This window comes from Brachycentrus maculatus, unplaced genomic scaffold (genome assembly GCF_059751285.1).
Source record: "Brachycentrus maculatus isolate JH-2025_06_01 unplaced genomic scaffold, ASM5975128v1 h1tg000928l, whole genome shotgun sequence".
Classification (NCBI taxonomy): Eukaryota; Metazoa; Arthropoda; class Insecta; order Trichoptera; family Brachycentridae; genus Brachycentrus; species Brachycentrus maculatus.
In genome coordinates, this window is record NW_028281650.1 from 50,839 (window position 1) to 72,180 (window position 21,342).

Below are 21,342 nucleotides of genomic sequence, written 5' to 3' on the forward strand. Positions count from 1 at the left end.
TCAAAAAAGTAATTCTAAAATACATACTTAACAAATAGATCCAATTCAGTACATAATTACAGAAATAAATATCCAACAACAAGGTTTATTTTAAGGAAATTTTATTTTATATGCCTTACGAGAATTAAACTCTCATGTTACAATCGGGATGAAATAAAACAACAATATTTATTTATTATTATTTATTTTAATAAGTCATAGTTCATGGATGTCATAAGTTACATTGGGAACAAATTTATACATATTTGCAAAATAAATATCTAGATACTTACAATACGAAAATCTTCACAAAATATGTTGTCAAGTCAGTGCAGATAAAACATTTTCATATTTTATACCTCATATTTGTTTTTACCAAATATAATGTATTTTTTACATGACATTTATAACAAAAGAGGGACAATGTATGGTAAATCGATGTATCAATTTAGTTAAATACTCACATAATATTTAATTTTAAATGTATTTGATTTTAAGCAAACACAAAAAAATATCGAAATATTTCAGAATATCCGATTACTGATCAGAAAAAAAATTATAATGATAATATTGAATACTTTATGAAAAAGTTTTTCCTATCTTAACTACATTTTACACGGTTTCGGTAAAAAAGTTTTAAAATCTATGAATATATATTGCAAATGTTTCAATATTTAAATTTTTTTATTACTATACATACTACCTACTGTCGACAGGTCAAATCTACTTTAAAATTGAAATGAAAATATACATGATTTCAAAAATGATTATATATCTAAAATTTGAGCTTAATAAATTTAGGCCACTGATACATTCACACTTAATTATAATATACACAAATGTTATGCATGCTTACATTTATTTTGTGCTATGACGAGCGTTAGGCGTCATTAGTGATTATTCTTAATATAATTTCAAATTGTCCAAAACCTTTCTTAAGCGTCACAAATCACAAGTATATTTGTTATATATTGGGCGATAGTGTATATTATTCTGCATTCGGCCAAATAATGGCTCCACTCGAGAAAAGTGCTGAATAATGTGCCTAGCACATTTGGTTATTACGTAAATAAAGTTCACTCAGAAGAAATCTCTGCGATTATTTTGTTATTGCACATGACTATCCACTTTTTCATTTGCACTTTTATAATACTTAAAAGGTATCAGAAGTTCACGTATTTTTTGCCAAAAGGAATATCCAGTGAGACTTCCAATTTGATAATTTTTATCGGTGAATTGAAGTGTTGAAAAATGTGTCTAGCACATTTGGTATTATGTATGTAAATAAAGTTCATTCGTGATTTCTTTAAGAACTTAACTATTCTGTTGAAACGTTTAAGCACATGGCTATCAACTTTTCCGTTTGCACTTATAACTTCCATATACTTGATAGATAACAGAAGTTCACGTTTTTTTTACTATAAAGAAAATCCAGTGAAACGTAAAATTTGTTTGAATTATTTTTTATGGGTGAATCAACAGCATTTAGTATTTTGTAAATAAAGTTCAATCTTCTCTTGATTCTCTTTTCCGTTTTCACTTTATAATACTTATAGGTAACAGAAGTTCATGATTATTTTGCTTTATAAAGACATGAATTTGGATTGAATGGATACTGTCACAGCGCGTATGCTCCTTGTTGCCCGCGCGTGATGCTGGCACTACTTGCAGACGGCCACCCACTCCTCGCGCTCGCACGTGTCGCACTCCACCTGGCAGCACCAGCGGAAGCGGCAGCGGCAGCGCTGCGAGCGGCGCGCTCGCGTGAGGTCGTGCCCGCGCCCGCAGCACAGCGCGGCGCACGAGCCGGGCGCGGAGCGCGCGCGCGCGCAGGGCCGGCCCGCCGTGCCGGGCGCCTCGATGGCCGCGTCCCGCTCGCAGTAGCTGGGACTGCGCTCGTAGTACAGCAGCGCCTCGGGCGACGGCTCGCCGGACCGGTCCCGGCCCTGCCGCTTCTTGGGAGGAAGCCACTGAAAATATACATATACTTATAGGTCTTATCTATAGAAAAACAAAAGAGATGCCGGTAGACTCCAAAAGAGATGGTCCGATGACATAGTTGCTGTGGGGGGTAAAAATTGGCTGCAAGCAGCAACCAACCGTAGGCACACCAAAAATTATCCCGCCTTAACTAAAAAAGCACTCTTACCCTATCACTCCAGTGGGACTCTATCCTGCGGCTGCGCCCCCGGAAGGGCCTCCGGCTGCCGTTGGAGCGGCCCACGAGTAGCGCGCTGCGGTAGCGCCGCCGCAGCACGCGCCCCACGACGCGCAGTGCGGGCGCGGCGCGCCAGCACGTGCGCACCTGGCACGACCCCGACATGCCGTGACACTTGCAGCGAACCTCCATGTTGTTCGCCACCGCCTGACAACAAAACATGAACATGGATATTAGAGGGTGTAAACAAATACGGGAAAGAGAAGAATCTTCGAGACATCCTTAGAAATAATATCATTGAAGAAATGTTGGAAAATAATGGTAGACCAGAGATGGCGAATCTTTTTAGACAGTGGGTCAAATTGTTTTTTTTTTTTAATAAAAAAAAAATATTTGTAAAGGGTCACATACATAGGTTGAGTAATTAAAACAAAGGCTTACAAGTTTATTTTCTTTAAAATTTATAGTAAAAATTTCAATGAACTCTTTAAAAATAAAAATATTATAAATGTATATATATATATACATATACATATATATTATTACACTTAAAATACAAAAAAATTAAGACTTATTGAAGTCCTGTTGAATATGTTTATACATCATTGTTTACATTCATAGTAAAATGCAGTTTTTGACAGGATTGGTTAAATAAATATAAATGGAAAGTTATAAGTGTTTCACACATATTGCCGTAATTCCCGAAAGTACAGAATAAAACGACCTAAACAATTTGGCAAATATGCAAATTTCGGTATTCGGGATTCATCACGTTTCCCCCCCCCCCCCCGTAAATGACGTCAAACACTAACGAACACCATTCATGAACACACAGCGCACATCCTCACGTTCAATAATGAATTTTGATTATTCCACTTTGGGCTCGACAGCGTCTTGAGCCGCTCAAAAGTGCCCATTAAAAAATCATTAAGTCTCCCGGGCGGGCGCGACAGGGAGGAGAGCTTGATGGATATCCCAACACTTACGAATAACTCCGAGGACCATTACATCCAACATCATTTGTTTGGAGTGCGGGTAAATATTAGGATGGTCGCCGCAGACGAAGTTCGAGGCCGCGATGATTTATCAAGATGGAACGTGCGCTGTGATTCGGCACGATTCATTTATCTTCGTTGCACGGCCACACTCGGCGAGAGGCGTGAAGCCAATTACATCATCATGTATCCGCATTGGTAAGCCGACAAGTTGACAATACAAACTCCTTGTTGAGTTATTCGCGAAGCTTCTGATGTCTTGTCATGTCTAATTGTTTTTATTATTGCCTGGAAAACTTGTTAAAGGCGCGTGAAAATAAACAACAACAAAAATATTAAAATATTCTACCGCCATCTAAGGATTATGCAAACAAAGAGTCGCTGTATTATGTCTAAAGCGTTTAACTATAGTCCCGGGTTCGATTCCCAAGAGTTCAAAAATATGAATGATTTTTCTCTTTTATATTTATTGAATATTACCTGAAGCGTAAAATTGATCACCTTGCTTTCGCGCAAGCAACGATCAAGATAACACTGCGTCAATACGATGCAGTCTATGCACCATTGGGTGCGGATAAGGGTTAGAAGAAAAATATAAATTATGACTTTATGTTGAGTATAAACCTTAAAAAAAACACGTATCTCAATATAATACATGATGAAAATCGTATTTGTGGTTTTCAATAATGAAACAATAATAATAAAACATTTACTGTGAAGTTTAAAAATTAATATTATGCCATAAAACTCGTTTATTGCCTACTTTTTAGCACTTCTAACGTGCATAAACATAAACTCCTTGTTTTTCTTTCTCAGCAAATAAGTTACCGTCTGTGATATACATTTTGCCTATTTACCAGGTGCATAACACACAATATTGCGATTCCGATTTTTTATATTTGTTATTATTTTCATACTACTACGTGATATTTGTGTTATTTTTCCTTAGCATTTAAAGCGTTTAATGTTACACTCATATCTGTCGTACGTTAAAAAATAAACATTCCTTAAGCTCGTCATAAACCACACGAAGTAAAGAAAATGTATGGTTGATAATTTCTTAGAAGGACATCGTAAAATAATGTTTTCGTTGCTTGGTGTCAAATACCGAGAACGTTCAGGGAGTATTTCTTGTTCAATTTCATTTATTAGTCGCGTTAATTAAAAAAAATAATGTTACGTATTTTTATGTGAGTGATTTCTCGTGACATGACCATGACCAATGAATCCCCAAGATGCGCTTGTAGCACCACATCTCAAACGCCTCCAGCTGCCCCCGTACTGCTTGTTTCCCGTTTCTCTCTCAGCAAATGTATTATCGCCTGTGATATACATTTTGCCTAAATACTAGGAGTGTCATACAAAATTGGAATAAAGAAATTAAACACTTGTACATACTACTTAATGAGTTTTATTTTATTACACACGACCAGTTTCGAAAATTGAAAATGTTTTCATCTACAGAGGAGAGTATTAAAACATGTTGTTTAGTTTTTAAATTCACCAGTAGATGAAAACATATGTAGTTTTCGAAACTAGTCGTGTGTAATATAATAAAACTCATTATACGGTGTTCCACAAGTGTTCATAATTTTTTTGATAATCAACTTGTCATTTCACAAAGCTACTGCAGAATCAATAAACAGAATTGGAGCCTCGATTTTTTAAACATGTTTATTATTATTTTCTTACCACGTCATATTAAATTTATTTTTTTTTTAAATTTTAGAAAATTATTCCTTACACAAAACATAACCACGAAGTATATGCGATTAAGACGACTGTCTTTAAAGCAATCAAGTACATATTGTATACAGTAAAGTTTAGATTGAAAACGAGTGTGCATTACTGTAAATTTAAATCTCTATTTTTCTATTAATTATTTTCTTACCACGTCATATTTATGTTATTTAAAAAGAAATGCATATTTGTAGAAAATTGTTCCTTAGACGAAACATAACTGTACGGAGTATATGCATAAGACGACTGTCCATAAAGCAAGCAAGTATTCATTTTTACACTTTCAAGTATAATATACAGTAAACAGTAGATTGAAATCGTGTGTGCATTACTGTAATTTGAAATCTCACCTCTTTCACCTCTAAATCGAGTCGTGTAGGCAGTAGTGGCTCGTGGTGGTGGGCACTATATTAGTGGGTCGGCCAGTGCAGTGGCGTGACGACCCGCTGCCCAGAAACGCCCCTACACTAATTATTCCTTAACACTTTCCGGACTACCCGTCCGACGGGACCACCCAGACTCGTGTAACACTTTGCGGTCGGAATGGAATATTAATACGTTTTGACCCCTTTCATTATATTTAACATTCCCCATAAAGAAATTTTATGAGTCCCAAATATGCATAATATGTGTTTTATCGTGTGAATGTAAAAAAAACTTATAAAGTGGGTATGTTTCAATTATCTTCTTTTTTGTACCTTGTCTATGGATAATGAGACATAGGGAATTGTATCAGATAATGTAGGGTCATAACTTATAAAAATTATTTAATATTCACGACGCTTATATCAAGAATTGAACCTGTAAACGTATGTATCCTAGTCATATAGGATATATATTCGGAGGTGGAAAACGCGAGTAAACAAATCAGAAAATTGTTGGCATATTTGTTGAAATTATATGATTTTGAAGAATTCCTATTTTTAAGAATACTCGTAAATGAAAATTAGCCACAGATAAGCGTGGCATGTCTAAAATTTCAATTCCATTCCACCATAGATGGTAACTATTGTTATAGTCGATATCTATAGTTATTTATATACTGTTGGTGACTTGTATACAACTAAAAAAAAAAGTGTCATACTGTGTTAATCTTGGTAGTTTTACGTTTGAAAGCGGACAAGTGTGATCATTCAAACTATGATATTCAGACCATGGTGCATGATGTGATCTTTCAAACCAGCCAATAACATGTCGTAAGAACTGTACATGAGAAGGGTGAAAGTAAACTGAATGCAGTTGAAATGCGATCTCTCAGAAGAATGAGCGAAAAAACAATGTATGATAGATGTGCGAATAGTGAAATAAGGAAGGAATGCAAAGCTGAGATAAGCATTATCGATAAAATTAAGAAAGGTGTGTTCAGATGGTTTGGACATGTAGAACGAATGAGTGAGGAAAGAACGGTAAAACAAATTTATGAGGCGAATGTAAGTGGAAAAAAGAGCAGAGGAAGACCGAGAAAAACATGGCAAGATTAGGTATGCCAAATACTTGAAAGTGGTCAGGTTAGGAGTCGTAACTATCGGCGGGTATGTATGAGGAGATGTATGAACGTGGAAGAGGCGAAGAATGTTTGCAAAGACAGAGTGGTGTGGCGTTCTATTCTCTCCGCCTACCCCTGCGGGGAAGCGGCGTGATGGTTAGTTAGTTAGTTAGTTAAGCCTTGTACATACCAAGGCATATCTGAGGGTAGAATTGGTGAATGTTACACGTGTGTAAAGTGATCACTTAAACCAGCCTATGACGGTCGTCAGCCCCGTAAATGCCCAGACTTCCATATTCTTCATCTTGGATGAGATGTCAAAAAAAAGGTACTTATTTATTCAGCGTAGGTGGCCTCCTATGGGCTGCAAGCAACCTAGGTTTCTTGGTTATTTTAATAGCTAAATTATTGTTTATGAGTTTTATGGCCAAATCATGAACATATCCGCGGTCAAATTGTGAATATGCCGACACAATTTTTGCAATTTGTAGGTTTAAATATCACTTAATTCGTATGTATAGCATACAATTATGTGGCCGATTACTTTGGATACGTGTGACCTTTGCAGGGTGACCTTTTGTAATCAGTTATTAGGCGTATTAATGCGGTCGCTAGTCATACAGACACATCATTTAAAGCGTTTTCTCGGAAACCAGGACGTGAGCGTATCATTTAACACGATATAAAGTTTTAAATACCCGAGGAAATTAATAAATTGAGGTAAATAGTGGTTTGGTAATAAAGCGTGGTGTTTTATTCGAGAACTCGTAAGTGAACTTTATCGTCCTTTTCACAGGTGGCAGTATAATACACTTTATTTAAAATAGTACTTTTTCTGCCTTCGTGGTGTAATGGCTAACCATTAATGTTTAGCTACCCTGCTGGAGGTCCCGGGTTCGATTCCCAGGGGGGTGAAAATAAATATTAGTGGTTTTACACTCTAATGATTATTTTATAAATAATTATTTGATAATAAACCCTGGACTGGTCCCTGAAGCGCAGGAGTAATCACCTTGCTTTCAAGTTACGAAAAAGATAACACTGCGTCATTACATTATGCACCATTAGGTGCGGATAATGTTTAGAAGAAGAATGATAATCTGAATGGACGCGGATATACCTACTGACAATATACACACTACATACCTATGCTTGTACCTACGAGTATGGGTGTGCAACCCCGTGTATCCTTTCTATATTTCCTCTTCTTTGCCTATTTACTATTTCTTCTACTTTTTTTTCATAAAGCAGTATTGCCCTTCACTCTATCCTCCTTCAATTATTTTCTTTCGTCATTTGCTTCTCGTAAAATATACATATTCCTATAAAAAAACGTAATTTGAGTAGTATGGTTGTCAATCATGGCAAGAATGGTGAATGTTACACGTATGTAAAATGCTTAATCAGCCTATGGCAGGTCGTTAGCCCTGTAAATGCCCAAACTTCAATTTTCTTCATCATCTATGTTGAGATATTAAAAATTTAAAATAAGTCTTAAGTGGAGAAACCCAGATTTGTGAACAAGTATTTGGAGATCAAATTGTTGTAAATGCGTTTTATTTCAACGTTGCATTGTGAGTAAGATGTTAAGTTAATTTGTTTTATGATTTCATTTCTTTATGTTTAGACGTCTCGGTTACTCAGTATCTTTTATTTCCCGTGTAACAGCCAATTAGTAGATCGAAACGGTAATTTCTTTGAAGCGTTTTCATCTTCAATGTCTTTTTCATCATTCACAGGTTTATTAACATCATTCCAGGTTTGGCTTTACAACCGAATTGCATGGGAACACCGTAATGAATGAGGTGTGAGACCTTTCGATGAGCTAATTATCGTCAAAAGCGAAGAGCTACACACAACCACCTTCTACCTTTTCATGAATGTGTGTATGGTATATTCAGTCATTCTGCGATCGAACAGTTCAACGATCTTGAGACTATTTTGTCAGTTGCGGAATTCGAATTGAATTTTAACCGATTTTTTAATCGCTAATTTTGAATTACAGTATTATTACGAGTTGAAATTATATATAAGGATCTATGTCACCAGAAAAAAAGTTAATTTTTGATGCTGCGTAAAAATCAGAAGAATGAACGATTACGTACTAAAACTTTTTAATGAAAAGTTTTTTAATGAATACATAACAGACAAAGCAGAAAAAAATGAAATGTAAAATAATTACAAAAGGGTAAAAACATATATTTAAGATTCAAAAACAACACTTTCTGCCCTGTAGCGGGTAAATATTAAGTTTAAAATATGCAGCAAAAGCTGGCATACAGTACATTTTCTGGGCATTCCGAAAACATGCACAACTGAAAATTGACGATTTTTGATATTTGACGTTGTTGAAAGGATTGAGCGAAATGTTTACTAAAAATAAAATTACTAAAATTACGTACCAGCCTCCCGGCCTCGTTGTTATGCAGGTTGACTCTGGACTGCAGGTCCCCCGCGGTCTCCCTCGAGTCCAGGAACATCCGGGAGAAGGCCATCCCGTAGTGCACGTTGTGCGAGCAGCCGCCCCACTTCCAGCGGCTGGCGGGCGCGCGCGGCTGGGCGGCCCCCTCGGCCTGCTGCCCCCCGGGCGGCCCCGCGCCCTGCTGCCCCCCGACCGGCCGGTAGCTCGAGGGGTCGCAGCCGCACGCCAGCAGCTGGCCCTGCGCGCAGGCCCGCGACACGGCGTGCGCCACGCCCGCGGCCGCCAGGGCGTACACGAACGCGGACTCTCTGTAACCTGAAAAGAGTATATAGTTAAAACCTTAATCGAGAATTCAGTAAGCGTCCGGCTGCGCTGAGAGCCGGATGTCACTTCACGCCAATTAAAAAAAAATACATTTGGGATATTTTTTTGTTTTACATATTTTTTACTCCTTGCCTTTCAATAACTCTTTTAAAAATTAAGCCTCCACTTATATTTTCATTACATAAATGTCGTTTTAAGAAAATAAATTATTACGTAAAATGTAACCTAGATTTAGAGATAATCAATTTGCGACTTGTCGAATACTGGGCCTTAAGCATGATCGATAAAATTGTGTGTTAAGATGGTTTGGAGATGTGGAACAAATGAGTGAAAACAGAACAGTAAAATAAATTTATGTGGCGAAGTAGTGAAAAATAGAAGCAGGGAAAGACCCAGGAACAAGTATTTCGAAAACTTGAAAGTGGTCAGGTCAGGAGTCATAATCGACGGGTTTGTATGAGGAAATGCATATAAGAGGTTTTTTTGTTGCAAAAACTGATTAGTATGGTGTTATTCTCTCTGCCTTCCTCTGCGGTGAAGCGGCGTGATGGTTAGTGATGGCGTTATATTTTAATTATTTTTTATATTTCTTAATTTATAATACAGGGGTTTGTTTATAAAGCAGACTTGGTTTTAACAAGGGGCTTGCGCGAGCCTTCCGATACTCCCCTATTACACCCCTGTCTTAAGTTTTCTTAAGCTGTAATTGAAATGCAACTTTAATTTTTCACTTATTAATTTAAAATAAATATCTATTAACTTTCGTAATTTAATTATGTAATTCTCGATTTATTATGATATAAATTTTATTAATACAAATTCTCTCTCTGGTTTGTCATTGCTATAAAAAAACGTCAATTCCTTCTACAGTTGTTGGTACGTTTTAGGATCAGTTTGTATACTTTTTCTACAGCCCAACACAATAATCAGTCAAAGTCGGTCACGGCTCCTTCACAATCTTCCAGATAAACGTTGTTTGTAAACGTTGATATATGTATTGTCAGATATTTTGTTCCACAGCATCTGACAGATAGTTTTTGTTGCAGCTAGCTATCGATCAGAAGATGACAAATTAGACTTCTTCATCAAAACATGGATATCATGGGGCATTTATAATTTAATGGTGAAGGGGTCGTGTCATGATTTCTTATTTAATTGATCGTTTTCATAGAAGTCACTTCAAATAAGATTATGTATCGGAGTATTCCAATTATATGTATGTCTTTATTTGTCAAGATTATTTACTAGATGTTTGTGTCAGGTGACGCATAAAAAAAATGAATGTCTTTATTAGGAATATATATAAATCACGATTAATCGAAAGTGTCATTTTTCTAAGACCAAACGCAATATATACACTGTAAATAATACTATATTAGGTGTATTCAGATAAAAGTAAAACGTTTTAAAGTAAGACTTTAAGAAGCATATTTGGCAAGAGTCTACGAGACAGAATTAGGAACAACATGATAAGGGAAATATGCGAGATCGAAGATGCCGTTAGGTGGGGAAGGCAACGAAGGAGACGATAGTAAGCGCATGTGAAGAGAATGGAATCATCTAAACTCCTCCACATTGCACTTTACGGCCAACCCCGAGGTAGACGACTCTGGGCAGACTACCAAAGAGATGGATTGACTGCTGAGATTCGACATCGCAGGAGGCTAATCATTCTTAAAAACAGGCCATAAGGCCACTATACCAAGCAGAAGAAGAAGAAGAAGGAGAAGGAGAAAATAACACTTTAAGAAAATCGAATTATTTTGTATGGTTTTCATGTTGAATACTTTTGCGTTTGTTCGGTAAATGATTGATATATTTGGTATTGATATAGTATTATCATCAATTGAAATCGATCGTTTTTCAATTCATACGAAGAAACATAATACAATATATGTATGTTATTATTGTTAACGTAAATTCTTAATGACCGATTAGCATTGCGCTAAAATCTAGTTACCTGTTTTCTCTCTGCAAATTTAATCATTCGCCATCAACAGTGATATGGCATTGTTATACATGAAGGTATTTAATATGGGCAAAAAGACTCGATCAATCAAATGGCTAAGTGGCCTTGTCAGTTTGATCAATTATTAGATACCAGGGGACCAGAAAAGTCGAGGAGGTAAACACAATAGATGGTATAAAACATACTTGTCGCGTGTAGTTCAGGTGACAAGCAAGAACATCAATCACTTCGGACGTGAGCTCACAGGATATCATAGAAACTATCTCGTGTGCGATACGCGATCAAAATTATTCAAAAAATATTAATGATAAAAAACAATATTTATTAATATTCTCAAGGTATTGCTGTAGGATTTTTTTTGTTATGACGCATTCGTTTGATACTTACAAAAGTAGGTACCAATAAACTCAAAATGTATCTTTAATTTTTAATGCCATTATTTTGTTTGGCTATAAGATATTGTTATCATTGAAAAGATATTGTTATGCTTCGTCCGCCTCCGTAGTGTAATGGTCAGCACGCTCGGCTACCGTTCTGGAGGTCCCGGGTTCGATTCCCAAGGGGGGTAAAATAAATATAAGTGATTTTTTCACTGTAATATTTATTCAATATTACCATGGACTGGTACCTGAAGCGGAGGCCTGATCACCCTTCCTTCATGTGTAAACGATCAAGATAACACTGCGTTTATATGACACAGTGCCCTATGCACCATTGGGGTGCGGATAAGGGTTTATTATTATTATTATTATTATTATAAGATATTGAATTTTCGACAAATATTTGCATACTAAATTAATCAAAAGCTTTATTTTTCAAATGGACAGTCATTATAAATGCATATTATGATAAAATTAAATATTACGTGAATGTTTTATTACAGATTGAAATAATTTTCAATGTAGAAAATATTTTTTCTACCAAATATGAAAGCTTTCAAAATAAGTATAATATATTTAAAAGTGACCTTCTACATTAGAATTTTTACTAAGACAAATAAGGAAATAAAAAACCTTGATTAAGTCACGTTATAAAATTTTTGTTTCCTGTATTAATTTGAGTATGTAGGACATGCTGTTATAATAAGTTTCATAATTTGTATAAATCTAATATATTAAAAAGTCTTACATATTGTAATAAGTGATTTATTATGTTTTAAGTATTGTATTATGCACTTGCGATTGTGAATGAAAGTTACGACTTTGGAAAATATCGTCCAGTGTGCAGTGTCAAATTTCAATGTGCATTGTTTGGTAAAATGTTATTATTTTCGTATCAGTCTTATGAACTTACAGTGCATATGCGCTTAAACATTGTGTATATTTTTTACCGTTTTTTGTAGCCTGAATAAACATTGTAATATTAAAATAACTCCTATTATAATTCATACAGTTATGAAGTACAATAATTTGTACTTTCGTAAATCGGGAAAGAGTATAGTAAAATTGTGAAAATTAAAAGTTCAAAATAAAATGTTATATTTGTAAATCTGTATTTTGAATGAAATAATAAAACAATATAACTTTTCGTCTGTTTGTACAGATAATACATAGTAAATAAAGGTATGTTTGACTGAAATAAATAAATAAATATTTTAAGATTTCATGTATTAAAAGCATTGTAAACCTATTGGTATGGTGATATAACATAGTCCTTATCATTCAATCGCAAGACTGATCACCTTGCTTTCATATGATAAAAGATCAAGTGAACATTGCCTCAATTTGATGCAGTGCCCTATGCACCATTGGGTGCGGATAAGGGTCAGTAGTAGTATCATTCATCGTTCACATTGTGTAATACCACATAAAAACACTTCTTCGTGACTGCCGGTTTCGGATTAACCATTCCATTATCAGTAGTCATCACAAGTGAACGATGAATGATAAGGAGAGTGTTATAAATATTTTTATGATTCTTAAATGATTTGATCTTCAAGTATGTATTCGTGTTAGAAAATATCTTGTGTATGTATGCATATAGCGAAATTGAAATAAGTCAGAGAGCGTTTAAAAAGGCCGTTTGTTATCAATTAACTTTTCAATATCACATTAATGTTTATTTTTTTTGTAAGAAGGCTGAAAAGAAAGGAATAAAAATGACGCTTCTGTTATACGATTACCCGGAGTACATGGCTAGGCAGGAGTAACGAGTGGCTGCTGCAGTCCGCAGCGCTCCGCAGCGCGACAGCTGAGAGATTTATGTCCACCCACTCGCTGCACTATAAAGCACAGGGCCCCACTGCGCCATATAAAGCGCCACGCATGTCCACGAAATGTTTATTGTTGCCTCGGATGCCTTATATGCCCCGCGACATTTTGTACGTGAGTTTACTTAATTTACGGACGCGAATGTTGTTAAGCGACAGCCTCGTCTCTCAGGCAGATGAAACCAATCTTAAATATGCCATCTTTCGGTATATTTTTTTTCTCCGCAGTTTCTTTAAACATCGAATAGAACGCTTGTGAATATTCGACAGCAAAAATATGATATAAACATATGTAGGTTTATATTATAAAACAACAACTATTTATATAATTTTTTCAACTTTTATTTTATATGGCTAGTCACAGGATTTCATCTTTACCGACAGCATCAGACTGATTAGGACCTCACAAAATTTTGAGAGTGTCCAAATCCTTGTTTATAAATCTGGGTTTCTCCATTTATATGGAAGTCTGGGTATTTACAGTGCTTACGACCTCTCATAGGTTGATGTTAACTTGATCTTAAAATACGTAAAAGGGTGAAGGCAATTGTACGCCCTGCGTTTCAGGCTTAGTTTTGGATGAACAAAATCAGCTGTATTTTGTATATTAAAAGTATTGTTAACTTTGTCGTATGTTAAAATAACTATCTCCTTATCATTCATCGTTGACTTTGTGTAATACTAATACAATCAAAGTGGTATTACACAAAGTGAACGATAAATGCTAAGGAGAGTGTTAAAATCAGCTGTGTTAATTCTCCAGATTCTTGGATTTGGGAGTGGAATATACAAGTATTATACGGCATACAGATGACTTAAGTTTTGGTTGAAAAATGAACTATTTTTAAGAAACGAAATGAAGCTGAGATCTCTCTCTATATCTATTTAGGAAAATAACTACAATGTGAGGGTATTCGGTGTTGCATACCATTACTCGTAAAAGTTTGTGTGTATACAAGGCACTGGGAATTTGCAAGAGTCCCTCTTAATATATCAAGGTACATGGTATGGAAATAATTGGGTATAAACAATATTTTATTTGATGAATTTTTGTCTTTAATGTCAATATTTTCTTTAATGATTGGAAAAGAAAAAGAATAAGACGGGTTAGAATATATTACTTTGGTTAGCATTTACGACCAGCTCAATATTTAATGTTGTAATCTGTAAATTATATCTGGTTCCACATTTATACTGAAAGTTTGACATGTTATGAGAAATGCAAAGTGCACCACGTTTCAGTTTATGGAATGTTCGTGCAAGTATGAGAATATTTTTTGTTTGTAAAAGTATAACTTCTTTATTGTTCGGAGTACCATCTTGGCTGACAACGCCGGAGGTAGTGCAATCAAAAGGCATAACTCCACGCGACAATTTCTGATAAAATCGATAACGCAACGATTTCTCAATTGACAAATTCATAATTTACAATTCGATATGTCCGCCGCGATTTATCGATCTCGTCGGATTTGATCGATTGCCGGATGATTTGATCGATTGAGGGTCGATTCGGAGGCAGCTCCTAAACGGACAGTGAAAACAAAAAGTTGGAGATTGGAAGAATCTGATCGCAGTACCGAATTCCCGATCATGCGCCGATTACAAATGCACCGAATAAATGTTGAGGAAAGCGCGCTTTCAGATAGGGCGACCATTTTTAGATTTACGGTGGTAACGAGAAAAAACACAAGTATCAAAAGCTACGCGAGAGATATTTAAAATCAATATCTGTAAAAAAAAATATATAAAAAAAAATCACTATTGTAAATTAATTCCATTCCAGACCAATCAAAAGGACGTCAAACAAATTGAATCGCTTAACAATCCATTTTTGCCTCTGTTGTGCTGTGGTTCAAACGTTGTATTATCAACCGAGAGAGCCTATGTAGGTTCGATACCAGGTGTGGTCATTTTGTTAAAAAATATTTCGCTCTGTTTTCGTACATTTTATATGTCACCCTCGACTAGTACCTATAATGCGAAATTGATGACCTTGTCTTTTTGTATCTTACATTAAAAATAATGCTGCGTTATTTGATGTAATGTACAATTGAATGCGTATCAAGAACATCGAAAAAAATAAACTTGCCTGCGTGGGTATAAAACATATACTCAATAAATGTACAACTGTTTAAATGTTTTCGATTGTATTTTTGTAATGACTCTCACGATTTGAAATATTATCAGGCTAAAGCCTACTATGCTTACGATGTTACAAGTATGTTTATGAGTAAAAAAATAATAAAACCATCAAATGTGGGTCACCCTATAAAAGCATATGAAACCGTTGACAAAGTTTATAATGTAAATTACAGGACAATTGAATGCGACGGAGTTTTTCCTATCCCGAGAATGTGGTACGAGTGACAGGTCCTAAATTCTTGTTTACACGGAAACTTTTTCTCTCGGTATTATGTGTGTGAATCTGTTAAAACAATCTTTAAAAATATCAGACTGAGAGATAGACATAAATAATTTTTCAAGCCTAGAATATTCTATTTCCAACTTTCTAACAAAAAAATATTATAAATATGATAGGTTTTTACGCATGGGAACATAAAAATCTGAATGACTAAACTTTCTAAATTTTCATGGACATTAAAAGGTTATTTTTCATAATAATATTATACCAGTATATCTAATATATAAATAATATATATATTTATATATGTATATATATATATAATATATATATATATATATATATATATATATATATATATATATATATATATATATATATATATATATATATATATATATATATATATATATATATATATATATATATATATATTTATATATATTATATATAATATTTATATATATATATATATATATATATATATATATATATATATATATATATATATATATATATATATATATATATATATATATATATAAGTACTTCTTTACGACGCGACGTTTTGAATTGTAGTGTTGTATTCATCAGATGTGCTGATGTATGTGAAAGAAAATATTATTAGACACGACATAATAAGCGAGAAAAACACTGTCAGTAATGTTTTAAGTTTCACAAATTAAAAAAAATATATATAAGTATAATTCTTATTTTCCCCCAACTAAAGTTAATTGGTTACATTTTTATCAACGCTTTTAGTTTTTCAAATTGTAAAAATGTAAATGTTCGTATATTTTTACTGAAATGGTTTTTTTAATGGATTTTGAGATTTTTTTAAATATTTCATCAATTAAATTAAATACTCCACGTTTCCCGTACTTATTGTGTTATAAAAGGTATTTTATGTTTATTATGTTTATTTTACTTGTATTATGAACAAGCAATTCAACCTTTTAACATTCTTACATATGAAATAGTTTTAGTTATGAATCTAGTTGATTTAAACATTATGTAACACATACACATACGCAAATAGCAGTAGCGTGCACTGAATTTTAATCAGAGTACAACGTATTAGTTTATATTAAAAAAATCATTACCCAACTTCATTCCAGCATCTATAAGCGTATTATGTTGCTAAAAATAACTTAAAAGAAAATTTTGATTTTATTTAATAAAACGTATTTTAAAATTTTTACTTTAATTTTTTATTTGAAATATGTGTTATTTTTTTAGTTTCACGAATATTTTTTTCATTACCACAATTTTCATATTCTCCTATTAAACTGAGATAAACAATGCTCACATATGTGCATACGAGTATATAGTATGTCCGTCTCTGGTTTATATGCAGTACATTGTGATATTTTTAAAAAAGAAATTATTTTATGAATTAAAAATAATTATAAATAAAAAGTAGAAAAGATATTATTTACAATTCGATTGTACGATCTATCATACTTTGTGCCCTATATATGAAGTAATAAAGTCGTTAATATAAAGATAAATACGTTTGTATCAATTAAGGACACACACATTGCTGTTAACATAATGAAATCCTGCGTTGCTTTAAGAGGTCGGTCAATTACTCAATTCATCCTATACGTCAAAATAAACATACACCGGAGCAGGTTTATCACCAACGAGATCGAACCAGTTAAACGATTTTGTGTTACAAGACGCGCATACTAAGGGTCCTTAGCGAGAAGAGGCACGCGAGAATTTGGCTTTCAATTATTCATTTTTGGGCGCCAACTTTTTATATTGCGCACGATTTGGAGCACTTTAAACTACCATTAAAAATAAATTCACATCGCAATGGGCGATGTTAAGATTACGAATTATCCTTTGAGTTTGGTTTTGTTTTGTACCACATGAAAATGGATGGATTCGTGTAACTGTAACGAAACTTTACTTTTTAGGATACTGACTTTTAGAAAGTGTTTCTCATCATAGTAAAATTGATGTTAATATTCTAAATAAATAAATAGTATGTCTATTTCATTACTTTTTTTACATAAAGAAAACCCGCTGAAACTAATCTCTGTTATTTTCTGGAATGTTTTTTGCAGATACTTTGTGTCGCATTTTATAAATTTTGTAAAATAAAATAAAATTGTTTTTAACCACTTTTTTACTGGTACATTTTTTCTCCAATCGGTTTCGACAACAACCTTGTCATCATCAGGGTACTAATTCTTAAACATTGAAATATTTATAGCTAGGTGAGTGGACGGGTCTAAGGAATGGGTAATTATGTTAGGTTGAAGAAAAAATGTACCAATAAAAAAGTGGTTAAAAACAAAGTTGTTTTATTTAATAAAGTTAATCTCTGATATGTTACGCGTCTTCCAATTGTCATTGTGCCATACATTTTTCGGAACTTTTACCATGAGTATCGCGTGTGTTTGACATTTTAAAATGTATTTTTTTGTATATTTAAAATAAGTCAAGAATCTCAAATATTAAACAGATAACAATTTTTTTTCATTTATAACAAAAACTTGAACGAACTAAAGCAGAAATTATTATTATTATTATTATTATTACAGAGTTCATTATTATTACTGTTATTGGAATTTCGTAAAGCGTTGTGAAACTGGTTGATATTTTTATTATTATATGGATGTATGCTAAAATTGGTGTATAGAATTTTATGGAAGATAATATTGTTCCACTTTTCGATATTTTCACCCGAAAATTCCTGAAAAATACTGCTTAATAAAAATATCCGCCTCCATAGTGTAATGGTCAGCATGCTCGACTACCGTTCTGGAGGTCCCGGGTTCGATTCCCAGGGGGGTCAAATAAATATAAGTGATTTTTTCACTGTTATATTTATTCAATATTACCCTGGACTGGTACCTGAAGCGGAGAGCTGATCACCTTTCCTTCATGTGTAAACGATCAAGATAACGCTGCGTTTATATGAAACAGTGCCCTATGCACCATTGAGGTGCGGATAAGGGTTTTATTATTATTATTATTAATAAATATCCGATATTGCATAAGAAGTCGAGTTCATTCTTTACAGAAATATATGTTTTCCAGCTTTCCATGTTATAAATTGGATGATTTCTTATTCATATGGACATAATGGTGGGAAGATGAACGATTTTTTTAAAGGTTTATTACGGATAGAAAATCCATGGTAGCATAGGTAAAAGGTAAATATTGTACAAGGTACATAAAGCATGTTTGTGAATAATCGCATAAAACCGTATGTTTTTAATAAGACGAAATTCAGTAGTTATCTTATATTTAATTTTTATTATAATGAATGTTTAATAAGAGAAGTTTATGATAATTGTAATGTTTACAGTAAGGATTCCCTACATCGAGTTTCTCATCGCGAAACACAACCTCGTCTTGTCCTCTCAGCTGGTGGTCTATAGAACTTTGATCAGAATCAGGGTTGCTCATTACAATTAAATGTATTCTTTTACCAGAATGCTGGTTTTGTTTTTCTAAGTATAAATAATGGAAATATAACATATTATGTATACTTATGCATTTAAATATTTGTTGTCAACTCCTGTTAAAAGGTTTGACCACGTATAACATACATACGTTGTCATCATAAAAATTAATACAATTAAAAGTTCGCCACATTTAGTTTGTCCAAATACTCGTTTAACAAATCTGGGTTAGGTACTCCAATTAGGAAATATTTTTATACTAACACAAAATGATTTGTACACCCTGTAAATATGCAGACTTTTATATTCTTTTTTGTCTATGTTGACTTGTCAAAAGGTAAAATAAAAAGTAAATGTTTAACTTATTTTAAATAAATGGTTTTTACCTAAGTATTTCTAGTTTAAATTAATTTAATTTATTATATCTTCATCGAAATTTCATGTACCGAGGACAAATTTGACAAGATAAATTAATCATATATTTTTAGTTACTAATCTGTTGTCATGCTATCATGGGCAATGACAATATCGGGGACAATGACAGTGTCGGGTTGTGGTCCCGTGGTTAGTGTCGCGGACTCTTAAGTCAGAGTTTCTAATATAAAACATAATACAACTACATATAATGCAACAAGTACTACTGTCATCACAATTTTTCTTGTAGAAGTAGGTAGAGAAGATAAAATGCCACACGTCTGCTCCCGTATATACCTACTTCTGGTTTCCTCGACATTAAAAAATATAGTCATACATGAATCTTAGTCTCGCTTTCAAATTTGCAAAATATGCTTTTTTAATTATTCTATGATTGTCCTTTAATTTAATTTAAAACAAATTTAGAAACAAATCTAACATCTTGAAAATTTTATTCATAGGTCGTCTTTAAATAAGGAAAGGCTTCAAAAAGTATACTCAATAATTTACAATATAATCAAGTGCCAATTTAATTTAAAGGGATATCACGTTACAAATTCGTTCACAAGTTTTTAATTTAAAATAATATATACAACATTATTATTTCAAAAATATATTTCTGACAGCCCTAATTCCACTATTTTGCACTCAACTCTTCATGAATTGATAATGATTTTAATTATTGATCTCCTTTTTATCTCTTCTCTTATTCGTGTGGTAAATGTGTCCACATTCAAAATACAGCTAACGATATCCTCGTTAATATAGTATATTGTGTTCTTTTACAAGAAAAAAAATACCTGAAGAGATTCGTACATATGTACGAGTTCTACATCTTACACCATGTAGTATAAATACGGGTATATAAACTCAAGTAGCCTAGACATTGCTCTATTTCTTTCATACATAACCCTCTTTTTTTCTTCCTTCTTTTTCTTCTTCCTCTTTTTTTATCCCATACTCCTGAATTCCGCATTCACCTAAATGAAACGAAAAGGTCTCTGCTAAATAAAAAATTTCTCAGACCAACCACATATGCTGCTGTGAACTCAAACACGAAGTGTCATGAGATTTATGTTATATGTATATATGTTTATATGTATATCTGAGTTCCTAATATTTGGGTAGTGTCTTTGTCAATCACGTGTAGAATGGTGAATGTTACACGTGTGTAAAGAGATCACTTGATAGATCGTAAGCCTTGTAAATACCCAGGTTTCCATATTCTTCATCTGTATTGAGATATCTAAATTTTTTTTTGTGATAAATTATTGTAGGTACTGATAATTTCTGCGATACATATTTATTATTTTGACATTTTCTGAGGCTTTTTTAATTTACAGACCGTAAACAAATTTCCGTATTTACCGACACGGAAAAAATAAACACTAAAGTGAAAATCGCACACTTCGCGTCGAATAATATTGACGAAGTTTAGTGTTCACGTTTGTTTACTGTGAACACAAATAAATCCTTAACACCGCCATAAATTAATGAGCAGTTTAAGTTTAAAAGGTCCGATTAAGTTTTTCCTCCCGAGTTTATGGGACATGTTGCCAGTACCCTGGCGTCTGTTGGCTGATTTCTTGTCAGCGTTAATTCTTATGTTAAAATGTCAATCACTGCGTATAAAAATCGACGGCATTGATAAAAAGTGCCTGTGATCATTGTATCATTGTTGGAGCAAGCATCGTGTACAGTTTTAATTTATTGATTTGTTCCAAATACTGAGAAATCAACGGTTCCAATATGAAAATGTGATTCGCGGGGGCATCGAACAAAAAGCTCGTTTTGCGAGTTGGTGTGAAATGATCGTGGTATTGTCTAACTGTTTCAGATAACAGTAAAGTGAGTCGGGTTTT

The 21,342-nt window shown here is 33.6% G+C and overlaps 1 protein-coding gene across 1 annotated transcript; it reads right to left on the reverse strand.

Moving 5' to 3' along the window:
• Positions 1 to 212: 212 nt before the first annotated feature.
• On the reverse strand, positions 213 to 19,070 carry LOC148299828 (protein Wnt-10a-like). The gene is made up of 4 exons (XM_088275628.1): positions 18,968 to 19,070; positions 8,761 to 9,095; positions 2,129 to 2,344; positions 213 to 1,949 (listed from the first exon to the last, which is right to left on the reverse strand). The coding sequence occupies exons 1-4, from the start codon at positions 19,068 to 19,070 to the stop codon at positions 1,641 to 1,643; spliced, it is 963 nt and encodes a 320-aa protein (XP_088131754.1). The 3' UTR covers positions 213 to 1,640.
• Between the last annotated feature and the right edge of the window lie 2,272 nt (positions 19,071 to 21,342).